Source organism: Engraulis encrasicolus, chromosome 7 (assembly GCF_034702125.1).
Source record: "Engraulis encrasicolus isolate BLACKSEA-1 chromosome 7, IST_EnEncr_1.0, whole genome shotgun sequence".
Lineage (NCBI taxonomy): Eukaryota > Metazoa > Chordata > Actinopteri > Clupeiformes > Engraulidae > Engraulis > Engraulis encrasicolus.
In genome coordinates, this window is record NC_085863.1 from 25,644,378 (window position 1) to 25,656,877 (window position 12,500).

The following is a 12,500-nucleotide window of genomic DNA, read 5'->3' on the forward strand; positions in this document are numbered from 1 at the left end:
GTGTGTGTGTGTGTGTGTGTGTGTCTGTGTCTGTGTCTGTGTCTGTGTCTGTGTGTGTGTGTGTGTGTGTGTGTGTGTGTGTGTGTGTGTGTGTGTGTCTGTCTGTCTGTCTGTCTGTCTGTCTGTCTGTCTGTCTGTCTGTCTGTCTGTCTGTGTACGTATGTGTGTGTGTGCGTATGTGTGTGAGTGATCATGGTTGTGTATGAGTGACATACTTCCTTTAAAAACACTTAAAACATATCCAGGCTTCTCCTTCCTCTGTAATTCCAAACATGGTTGTGTTAAGTTTTGGGTGCTCTGTAGAAGTTGAATTATGCAGTCATTAGAAGTTGAGGTGTTGCCCTATATTTTAGAGATATGAAGGTCCAGGAGTTGTAATACTCCCATGAAAAGGACTTGTTGTTGAAACCAGAGAACGCAGAGCAAGTCATCCATCCTGCCAAGCTCCGCTTCCTGTGTTTTGTAGACTGTTGAGTTGTTTTTCCGTACTTGTTTTTTGTTGTTGTTTTTGTTTTTTGTTTTATATTCAGTTTTTTTACCCCTCGTTCCTTCATGTTGTCGTCCGTTTTGGGAGGATGTGAAGCGGAGCTGTCTCCTGTAATCGCTCGTTTCGCATCACGCCGCTTTTTGCTTGTCAACTTTGCCTCCGACGCCTTTTCATTTGTTGTTGCTTCTTGACTCGTGAATAAAGCGCGGGTGCTGGATGCCTGTCGTTATTCAAAACCGTCTGGAGTTTTTTTTGTTTCTGTTTTTTCACCACCATTTCCTTGTTTTCTCACATCTCTCTCTCTCTCTCTTTCTCTCGCTCTCTTCTCTCTTTAAGTTTCTCTGATGACTGCTCACTGCTTGTCACACGTCGCTTAACTCAGTCATTTTTCATAAGCTCACAACTTCCTGTCTCCTCCCATCATGCTCACACTCCCTCTGTCTTAGTCTAGTCGAGTTCAGTTGTTGAGTGCGTGGAGTTAAGTCAACCCAGTGAGTGTCACGTCACTTTACGCGGTTAGTCATCCTAATTGCATCGGGTGTTTGGTGGGGTTTGACGGGATCAAGAGACGGCAGCCCGCCCACGTCCTCACACTTCCTCTCTCCTAGAGCCGAGTCGAGTTGAGTTGTTTGAGGGGAGTTAAGTCCACGCAGTGAGTGTCGCATCACATCCGTGGTTAGTCAGCCTAATTGGATCGGTTTTTGGGTGTTCCACTGGATCAAGAGTCAGCACTCGGTGGAATCATGCCAGCGGTAATCCTCCTGGATCTGCTGTGCACCACTTTAATCAAGGCTGGATCATGTCGTAATACGGAGAACACTTCTCTGCTCTGCGAATGGAGTCACAGGCACACTTGACACACATGCGCACGTGTGCATGCACACATGCATGCACGCACACACACATACACTCACACAAACCCATCACACACCTTTAGGGGTGAGAGCTCAGTGAATGTAGTCACTCACACACACACAGTCATGCACGCACGCACGCACACACGCAAATAGGCTCACACTCACACAAACCCATCTCACACCTTTTGTGGCAAGAGCTTATTAAAGACGGTGGGACACAGACGCCCAAGTGTATGTGCACGCACGCACGCACGCACGCACATATGATACACACACAAACACAATATGCAGATAGACAGACACAGAATGCCCCCCCCACCCCCCCCCCCCCCACACACACACACACACACACACACCAGAGAATCTCCCCTACCCCCCTGCCCCCCAGCGCACACACACACACACACACACACACACACACACACACACACACACACACACGGCCCACACACACACACACACACACACACACACACACACACACACACACACACACACACACACACACACACACACACACACCTCAGTTAACACTGGACTAAATAGAATTGGGCTCTTTTAAAGCACATTTAATCTGCCTGTTTATAGAGTTAGTCCAGCCAGTACCAGCTCTCCATGTCTCCTTTCTCGTTCAGAAATCAGTTCAACTTTTCCACAGTTCAGCCTTTCCGGGGGTCGCTATCAATTTCAGTACAGTTTTAGTGGATCCTCAACCGCCTACATCCCGCCACCGCCAAGGTCAACGTCAATGGCCCCTGAAGGTCAGAGGTGGTCAGCATGGTGGTTGTCGTCATTATTTTCCTTGTCGTACAGCAAAAGTGTCGGAGCTGTACCCCAGTCCCGTATTCAGCATGTCGATATCCGCCATTTTGAATACCACAGTACTATACAGTGACCATAGTTACACCACTGGCCCCAGTAGTCCTACAGACGACAGTGTGACGGCTGGCGGCCATTTTTGAGACCTTCAGTCAGCCACTGAGGTCCAACATGGCGTCATTGGTGGTGGCCATTTTGAGAACCTACAATGCTGTACAGACCTGCAGGCAGCCAGAGTGGTTCTTCCCAACATGGCGTCATCATCTGCTCTCCTCCACGTCTCCGGCAACGGCAGCCATTTTGAGACTTCAGTACCTACAGTCTGCTCTCCTCCAGGTCTCCGACAGCAGCTGCCATGCTGCTGTTGGAGTTGGAGGAGTTGGAGTTGTTGGAGCCGTAGGCGCGCAGGAAGCCGTGCGTCAGCGCTCGGCCGTAGTGGTCGCTCACCGTGCTAGATGTCGTGCTGGCCGAGGAGGCACAGTGGACCAGCATGCCGTGCAGCGACTGCGAGCGCCGCGTCCAGATCACGCTCAGCCGCTTGGCGTAGCCGTAGCATGTGGTCGTCGTGGCGGTGATCTCGCCCACGTCGAACGAGCAGCTGCGCTTGGCACGCGCCGCCATGGCTAGCTGCGCCGTGGCGTCCGAGGCCGCCGACGAGCACCAGTCCGACACGCCGTCCCTCGGACCCGGCGTGCTGCACACCAGCGCCTGCCGGGAGCTGAAGAGACGGTCGCGGCCCGGGTCGAGGTCTCGGTCCCCTTCCCGGTCCGACTCGGAGTCCCAGCCACTCCTGCTGGCTCTCTCAGCGGCCTGGCTGCTGGCGCCCTGTAGCTTGAGTTTTCCAGGCCGCTTGACCGCCGTGTTTTGGGGTGCATGTGCATGTCTGGCTGGGGAGTAGTAGAGGGGCACCCGCTCGTTCTCTGGGGTGTAGGGCGGCCTGCGTTTCTCCTTCTTGTCCCCAGTCCCTCCTCCTCCTCCTCCACCACCACCACTTTCTCTTTCTCCTCCTTTCTCCTCACCTCCACGCTTGCCTCGCGATTGCGTCCTGTGTTGTTGCTTGCCCTTCGATTTGGACGGCAGGGGCGGGGCTTTGGAGGACTGTGCGGCCGCCGCCAGCCTGCCGTTGGGCAGCGCCACCATCATCACCGCCGGCCCTCCGCTCCCGTTGGTCTGCGCGAACACGTCCACGCCCCCTTTCCCCGACAGGAAGCCGCCGGCGGCGCCACATCCGCCATGGATGCGCTCGTCGCGGCAGTCCCCGCAGACGCGGTGCCGCACCATCATGGCCACCGTGAACACCAGCAGTGTCACCACGATCACCCCGCCCACTAGCACGGTCAGCGTGCCGCCCAGGAAGTGGGCCTGCAGCGAGCGGCACTCTGGGAAGTCCTCCTTGGTGCTGAAGGCGGTGCAGCCCACCACTTTGGTGGTGGCCAGCGAGGTGGAGACCCCGTCGTCGAACACGGCCAGCACGCACAGGCTGTAGTCGGCACCGGGGACCAGGTTCTTCAGCACGAAGCTCTGGCTGTTGGGCGGCAGGATCCTGAGAGAGAGACAGAGAGAGGGAGAGAGAGAGAGAGAGAGAGAGATGGGGAGGGGAGAGAGAAAAAAGGGGGAGAGAAAAAATGAATAAATGGAAGAGAGAAAAAGGAGGGAATGAAAGGGAAGAGAAAGAAGGAAGCAAGGGAGAGGGCATGAGGGAGTTGGAAAGAAATAAAAAAAACCAAGAGAAAGGGAATACGAAGGGGGGGAGAGAAGGAAAGAGAAAGGGGGAAAGAGGGAGGAAGAGAAGTAGAATAATGAAGAAAGAGAAGAGGGAGACTGATGAGTGGTATTTATAGCACAGTGTGAAGCTGTCGACCAAATGGAAAGTGGGAAAATGAGACGTGAGACTGAAGAGGCCAGCTCTTTTTTTCCTGCCATGATTATGGAGTGCAGCCACACACACGCACACGCGCACACACACACACACACACACACACACACACACACACACACACACACACACACACACACACTTGCGCACACACACACACACACACACACACACACACACACACACACACACACTCTTGCACACACACTCAAAGAGGCTTTATCGAGCAGGGCACACTAAATCGTTGCCCCTGCTAGCCCAGTCCAGTCCAAGTGTGCCGGGCCAATAAAAGACCAGGGACACACAATACAAAACAGGACTGCAGAGGCCTTGATGACAGTATCCTGTGGCGTTTTATTATAAAGGCCCAACACTTCCAACTGTGTACCACTCACCTCATCAGAAAAGCCAATGGTTTTGCATAATATCCCCTATTGCTTGACATAATATCCCTACAGCATTAGTGTTCCTGTTAGGGTTTGTACGTCTGCTGTATGCTTTATGCATTTTCTACTGTGTTGTTTTTTATAATGGAGTACAGTCTACTGTATATTATAATAACATTTTTGCAATATAATATGGCATATGTGATATAATACAATGAAAGAAATGGAGGGGAAAAGCAAAGCAAAGCAAAGCAACGCAAGGAAAGGATCCCCAAAGTGTGGCAGCAATAATAATTTCGCTGGCAATGAATGAGCAGGGTATGAGCAACTCTATGTCACATCTCATGACAACCATGAAGTCACACAAGGAGAAGGTTTGGTTGCTCGCAGCTTTTAATACCGATATGTGTCATCGAGTACGCACACTGATTAGCTCAGGTGATTCAGAAGTGCCAGTAATAGACTCCTGGATCAGAATAGAACGACTGGAGGTGGATAGCAGCGAGTGCTAATGGGGAGATGTGTTGACAATTGACTCTGAGCAAGAGCGCACTCATTGACTGACGGAGGTTTTTGTGGCTACAAAGACATTTCAATTCATTCCTTAAAGGTACACTGTTTATTTTTAGTTGTTTATTTCCAGATTTCATGCTACCCATTCACTAATGTTAGCTTTCTCATGAATACTTACCACCACCATCAAATTCTAAGTATTCATTATGACTGGAAAAATTGCACTTTTCAAAGGGGGATCTTCTCCATGGTCCGCCATTTTGAATTCTCAGAAATAGCCATTTTTAGCTGCAAAAATGACTGTACTTCGGCCATACTAGAACATGATAGTTTATTACTTGGTAAACCTTCATGAAAAGATCGAATTTGTCAATAGGCAGCCCAGTTTCAATGAGCAGCAAAGTTGCAGTACCTTTTTTGACCATTTCCTGCACAGTGTACCTTTAACATGACATGACACACTTGTGATGTGACACATCTTGAAGAAAATGAAATGTCTTTTAAGTAACTAAAACAAGAGTGCGTTTTTTCATTTATTCATTTATTTGCCACTAAGTACTTGCTTTGACTATGATATGACCTGTAAGAATAAGTATCTTCAGATGCAAGCTCATTTACAAAGTATGACGGAAACGACTTCAGAACTAGCATTAATACTTTCATTCACTGGTTGATTGAGACGCGTCAAGGGCGAGTTACCAGAGAAGTCTTTGAGTACTCCCTTTTTCCCCTCCACAAATGAAAAGCCTTTCACTCAGTTTTTAAACTTATTTACATGAACACACCAACTATATGAATAAACAAGTTGGAAGTGCATGCGTGTGAATGTGTGTGAGTGTGTGTGTGTGTGTGTGTGTGTGTGTGTGTGTGTGTGTGCGCGTGTGCACGCGCGCGCGTGCGTGCGTGCGTGCGTGCGTGCGTGCGTGCGTGCGTGCGTGCGTGTGTGTGTGTGCGTGTGTGTGCGTGTGCGTGTGCGTGTGCGTGCGTGTGCGTGTGTGTTTTTGCACCACTGTGAAATCGACCAGCAGGAGACACTTGGGATAAAGAGAGAGTGTGAAAGGGGAGGGAGGGAGTGAAAGAGTGAGACACCACGCGCGCACACACACACACACACACACACGTGCGGAAAGAGCGACAGAGGGGTTTTTTTCACATCATGTGTCACATGCACTGGGCCCAGATACCGTCACCATGACAACCTCATCTCTAGACAGGAGGAGGAGGAGGAGGAGGGGGAGGGAGGGAGTGCGCGCGTGCGTGCGTGCGTGCGTGCGTGCGTGCGTGCGCGTGTGTGTGTGTGTGTCTGGGGGGGGAGATAATGGCTGCCAACCTCACCGGTCTGTATGCTAACAACAGGCCTGCTCTGCTGACACAGTCGAGTGCTCTCAGATGGGTTGCTCGGGTATTTTGACTGGCGGTAAAACACTGAATTGGACAGAGGTTGAGCTATAGTACAGCGTGTCCAATATATAAATATTACACACAGTAGGGATATACTGTACATGTGTGTTCCCATTTAAATAAATTGACCTTGACCATTGGGGGAATATGAAATATGGGGGTATATGAAACTTGAAACTAGCTAGCTGCTTCACATGTCGGTGCGTGCTGTTGCTACGCTTGTTGCCGTGTCTGCCAGCCACACCAGAGGAGCAGAGCAGCGAAGCCACCAGAGGACACCGCCCCCCACACACACACACTCCCCCGTACCCAGGACTGGATTAAGACGGCCTGGGGCCCCTAGGCTACAGATTGCTGTGCCCCCCAGAAGGCAAATTTTGCGACAAATTTACAGACAGTGTCATAATTGCAAGCCAGGAATTGAGTAAAGCATGTCCACCAACTGTACTGAACACAACAGATACATTTTCCAATTTTGAATCTTGTCACAATTCTGGAATTTCTGCCAATCAGAGGCCCCCTTGCAGGTGGGGGCCCGTAGGCTGCAGCCATATCCAGCCTGTGCATTTATCCAGCCCTGCACTCACCCCTCCTTCCCCGCTTTCCTCTCTGCCCCCCACCCTACCGTCACATAGAGCATCGGTGACCACTAGTTTCTCGATGCACTTTTGTCCAGGATTCCCGAAAAACTGAATTGACTTGGGGACCATGAAACGTGAAGGGGAAATATTCTACTCCCGTCTGGATAACACAGAATAACACAGAGGGAGCGTCAACCTTTCCTGTCATCGTCCGACTACAAACACAGAATACTTACAAAACTTGAGTTGCCAGTATCTCGGGGGCAGAAAGTCATTATTGCATCACATACGCTGCCTTGAATATCATGACACGGGTTATTTTTGTTCCTTATAATCTTGCTCTTGCTCTAGCTCTCTCACTCTCACCCTCTCTTCCCCTCTCTCTCCGTCTTTTTCTCCGTCTTTGTCTTTCTCTGTCTCTCTCCTTCTCTTCCTCAAACTTGTACTGTGTCTCGTCTCCTCTCTGCTCCGCGCCGCTCTTTTCCTGCTTTGCATGCAATTTCCGCGCCATCCTCCTGTGAAGTCTTTGTCCTCTTTTCCCCCGCGCACTGTCCTGTCCCATCTTGTCCGCCTCTCTCCCTCTGACCCTGGGCACGCCGCAACTGCTGCACAGGCCTTCTGTCTGGCATAAATAACACTCTGGTGGACCAACGAGTGGAGTGCGTGTCTCTGTGTGTGGGTGGGTCTGTGTATATTTGTAGGAGATGGGTTCTCCGCAGGTCAAGTTTGCAATAGACTCACAGCTGCCCGGATTGCAATAACATTCAGGCTTCCTCTCCCCCATTTTCCCCTCATCGCCTATAGAATTCTATTCTCAATTTCTCTCTCCTACCCTCCTCTTTCCCTCTACACCGTTCATTCTGTCTTTCTTTTCTTTTCTCTCTATCTCCCTGTCTTTTGTGCCTTCTCCACCTCCTCTCTCAAGTGCCTTCCAGCACTATGCAGTCACAAGTAAAGTGGCCACCTTGACAAACATCGCTTCCCACCTTGCCTAGGTCCCCTGAAAAGATAGAAATTACATTCAAACATCAACATTGCTAAAATTGCTTTCTAAAGTTGTTTTGAAAGATGATTGTCACATGTCTCTGATATCTCTCAACGCACACACTCTCCTTGAATACCAAATGTTCTGCAGTCCCCCTCTATTGTACCTCTCTCCAATCCTCTCTCGCTTCTTCTCCCTCTCCAACTTCTTCTCCCTCTTCTACACGCCTCTCCTATTCTCTTCTATTTTCTCCTCTCCTCTCCTCTTTTGCCCTTAAATCTCCTCTCCTCTCCTCCTCTCCTCTCCCCCCCTCCTCTCCTCTCCTCTTGTCCTCTCTTCTCCTCCATTCCCCTCCTCCTCTCCTCTCCTCTCCTCTGTTCTCCTGTTCTCTCCTCTCCTCTCCTGTTCTCTCCTCCCCTCTCCTGTTCTCTCCTCTCCTCCTCTCCTCTCTCCTCTCCTGTCCTCTTTTGCCCTTAAATCTCCTCTCCTCTCCTGTTCTCTCCTCTCCTCTCCTCTCCTCTCCTCTCCTCCTCTCCTCTCTCCTCTCTCCTCTCTCCTCTCCCCTCCTCTCCTCTCCTCTCCCCTCAGCTCCCCTCTTCTCCCCCAATCTGTCACCCTGTACTAGACGTGCTGTGTCTCGTGGGTGATGGTGAATGTCAGCTTTCGTTGTGCATGTCTGCAGCTGTCATTTCACGCCGTTTCCCTTCACTGTCCCTTACTGTACCCTCGATATCTCTATCTAGCTGTCAATACACCTATCTGTCATGCTGTCTGTCCGTCCGTCTTCCCTCTCTCCCATTATGCTGTCTGCCTGTCTGTCCGTCGTCCCTCTCTCCCATCATGTGTGTCTGTCACTGGCATTTGCATTCTCCCTGCCTGATGCCTCTCTTCCACATTCCTCCACACTCCTCCACACTCCTCCATTCCTCTTAACTCTTTGTATCGTTCTTCCACTCTCTGCCTCACTCCATCTCCATGACTCTGCATCTTGCCCTTTGTCTCTGTCTCTGGACTCTCTATTCTCCATCACTTTGTTTCCCTCTCCATACCTCTCTTTCACCATCTTTTTTTTATCTCCCCATCGCTCTCTGCTCTCTGCCTTGCCTGTCACTCACTGCCCGTCTCACTCTGCCACTTCTGTGCCTGTCACCTGATCTGGCTTCACCTGGTCTAGTCTCCCCACCTCTCTTTTTCACTTGATCACTTTGTTTCCTTGCCCTCACACCCACTCTCTCGCTGTCTTTTGTGCCCCCCCCCCCCTTTTTTTTTTTTTTCTAAATCACTGTGCGTTCTTCTCTCCTTTCCTCTGCCTTGCCTGTCACTGCACGTTTCAGTCTGCACGCCTCGTTCTGCGGTTCTGGGCCGCTCTTGTTTCCGCTTGGTCCCCCTTCGCCTCGCTAGCTAGCTGCTTCACAGTCAGTGCGTGTTGCTGGCAGTTGCTACGGTTGTTGCCGCGTCTGCCAGCCACACCAGAGGAGCAGAGCAGCGGAGCGAGGCGAAGCCAAACGTGCCACCAGAGGACCCACCACTACCCCCGCACACCCGCACCCACCTCCCCCCACCTCCCCCATCACATATCGCCTTGGCGACCGCTATTTGCTCGATGCACATGCACTCGCCAGACGGTCCTGCTGCCAAGGAGATGAGCGCGAACAGACGACAAACTGCTGCCGTATATTTTCACATCATATTCATTTCTTTTTTTGGCGCCCACCTACAAAATAATGTTTCCAGAGATTTATACAATTATGTGATATGCCCATCGCTGACAAATTGTGACAGGATTATATATCCTATAGGGTTTTTAGACAGGTTTAGTGTATCATATTCGATATTCATGCGCTCATTATTCTACCCAATGTTTTGTGTCTATAATGTATCATTCACCACAGAAATTCCAGAACTACATTATTTATTATACCATGTCTAAAAACACCTCCTTTTGAACACCAAAAAACCCCCAATGAAAACAAAAATGTCTTTACAAGTTTAAAAGTTCTCCTCTGTCTGCCAAAAGTCATTATGAAGATGGATGTTGGAGCAGAAGCACTTGCTGCACTATGCTTGTCCCCTATTGGCTAAATGCCTCATGCCTTCGAAAAGCAAAACGGGGGTGGTTGGTGGGTGGGATGGTGTGGGTGGGTGCTTAGCAGAATCCCCTGGTGTTTGGCAGGACTTCTATGGGTGGGAGGGGTTGGTGGTAGTGTGTGGGCATTTGGGGGGCAAGTGTGGATGTTGTCAGTGGTTATTAGAGCAGCTGTGACATTCTCCTTGCCCATTAGCAAAGATGCGCCAGTAGCCTCTAACCCCCATACACCACTTGCTATGCCAAGCTTCTGACCTCGCACAACTCCGCTATATATATATGCTACTGACCTCCCTAGCACCGCACAACATTGCTATGCCAAATTGCCGATCTCCTATGACACCACAGACAAGCGCTGCTATACCACAGCGCTCTGACCTCACGCTAATGGCCGTCCACAACACACCGCAAGGCTACTGACCTCACACTAATGGCTGTCCACAACACAACACACTCGGCGATGCTAGTGACCTTCCTAACGGCCCCTTATAACAACATGGCTACTGTCTGCAGCTGCCTGCCTACCGTGGTGGTGTGAGCACAGATGGACTCTGGGAGTTGCGCGGACAGGGTTGTGGTTAAACGCTTAATTGGAAAGAAGAGTTTTTTACATAAATATGTTGCATATTTATTTCTGTCTGACACTTCCTACTCCTTATTATGCAGGCAACCTACTTTTTGTACTCTCTCTCTTTCTTTATCTCTCTCTCTCTCTCTCTCTCTCTCTCTCTCTCTCTCTCTCTCTCTCTCTCTCTCTCTCTCTCTCTCTCTCTCTCTCTCTCACTCTCTCCCTCCTGTCTATCTATTCTTGTTCCCATCTCAGTCTTCTTCTCCTCCCCTTCCTTCCTCCTCCATCTCTCAAATCTATTTATTCTTTCCTCCCATCATCTGTTCCCATCTGTCTCTGCCTGCGCCAGGCATCAATAATGCAGAGGTATGCCAGTCACAGGGAAGCATGGGCTAATGTGGCCTACCGCTGTGCCGTTTGCTAGCAAGTCTATGCCGTTTTTTTTTCCCGAGCCTAAGCCGTTTCCTAGCCTTGCGTCGTTTCAGTGTTTTCCACAGACCAACTAGCATTGTTGGCTGACTTTGGAAAAAACATCCTGGCTTCGGAAAATAAAAAAACTGCTATGTGTTCCTCAAACGTGTACACAGATCTGATTTATGGAACTACCTTTGCGGGTATCTTAACATCTCCTGAGAGGCGCCAGATACCTGAAAGGCATCAGTTCACAAAATGGTTGAATCAGATATGTGGTATGTGGCAGGATTCTTGCCGTTTCTACACCTAGCAACCGGGTTTGTGCTGCTGCTGCTGCTATTGCCGCTAACATTCTAGCATGTGCAGCTGTCAGCCTTGTGCTGCAAATGGCTATCCTTTATATTCCGAGCTCGTTGCTCGTTGTGGTGGTACATCTTTAAGATCCTGTCTCTGTTCTGGCTGGACAAGGCTCTAAAACATTCATCGGCGCTCGTTTGTTGTGGTCCATTTGTTGTTAAGGTTCTGTTCTGAACGGTGAAATATTCATGGGCTGGCTGCCTGTTATAGCAACACAGCACCGGGTCAGCGGCGGGTGGGTGGGTCGGATATGGAGAGATCAACTCACTTGGCGGGGGTCAGCGGCCGGGGATGTGCTTAGAGTGCAGCGATGGGCTTTAGGTCCTGCTCGTGGGGAGAAGCGGGCATGTGTGTGTGAGTGACTGCCCATGGGTGCCTGTGTGTGTGCGTGTGTGCATATAAATGTGCCCTACTGTATGTGTGTGTGTGTGTGTGTGTGTGTGTGTGTGTGTGTGTGTGTGTGTGTGTGTGTGTGTGTGTGTGTGTGTGTGTGTGTGTGTGTGTGTGTGTGTGTGTGTGTGTGTGTGTGTGTGTGTGTGTGTGTGTTTAAGTGTCCTGATAGTCTAAATGTGGCTCGACCTTGTCGAGTTAATACGCGTGACTGACGAGGCGAGGCAGCAGACTGAGAGAATGGAAGAGGAGGGCGAGGTGGAGGGGCGGAGATGGAAAGAGTGAAAGAGTAGAATGTTGTAAAAAAGAAAGGGAGGGATATGAGGGCTGGATCAGTGAGGCAGGGAAATGAAAGAGTAGTGAGCTGGAGTGAGAGGATGGATGGCAGAGAGAGGAGAGGCGGAGGGCAAAGTGATGAATGGCTATATGGTGCTGCTTTTACTCCCCCTGTCTGATGCAGGTGTCCGTGTGTGTGTGTGTGTGTGTGTGTGTGTGTGTGTGTGTGTGTGTGTGTGCGTGCGCGTGGGGGCAGGGGGGGAGGGGAGATTCTCTTGTGTGTGTGTGTGTGTGTGTGGTGGGGGGGGGCATTCTGTGTCTGTCTGTCTGCATATTGTGTTTGTGTGTGTATCATATTCCCTTTGGTAATTACTATACATTTCACGTTGGCAAATACACATAAGCTTTTCATACCTCCATCTGTCTGCTTTAATGTCTCTGTTCTTTTCTCTGTTATCTGAGTGTTCTTTCTTTGATCATACACGCACAATGCCATTGTTATGA

General features: G+C 50.2%; 2 protein-coding genes across 2 annotated transcripts in view; one reads left to right on the top strand and one right to left on the bottom strand.

The window, feature by feature from the left end:
- Nucleotides 1-12,500, top strand: part of pcxa (pyruvate carboxylase a) — a 300,166-nt gene that overhangs the window by 167,223 nt on the left and 120,443 nt on the right. The window lies entirely within an intron of this gene.
- lrfn4a (leucine rich repeat and fibronectin type III domain containing 4a) overlaps nucleotides 1,863-12,500 on the bottom strand; it is a 25,479-nt gene continuing 14,841 nt past the window's right edge. Inside the window, exon 6 of the mRNA XM_063203135.1 lies at nucleotides 1,863-3,706. Within this exon, the coding sequence (XP_063059205.1) occupies nucleotides 2,479-3,706 (1,228 nt within the window). The 3' untranslated portion in view covers nucleotides 1,863-2,478. The remainder of the gene's footprint in view (nucleotides 3,707-12,500) is intronic.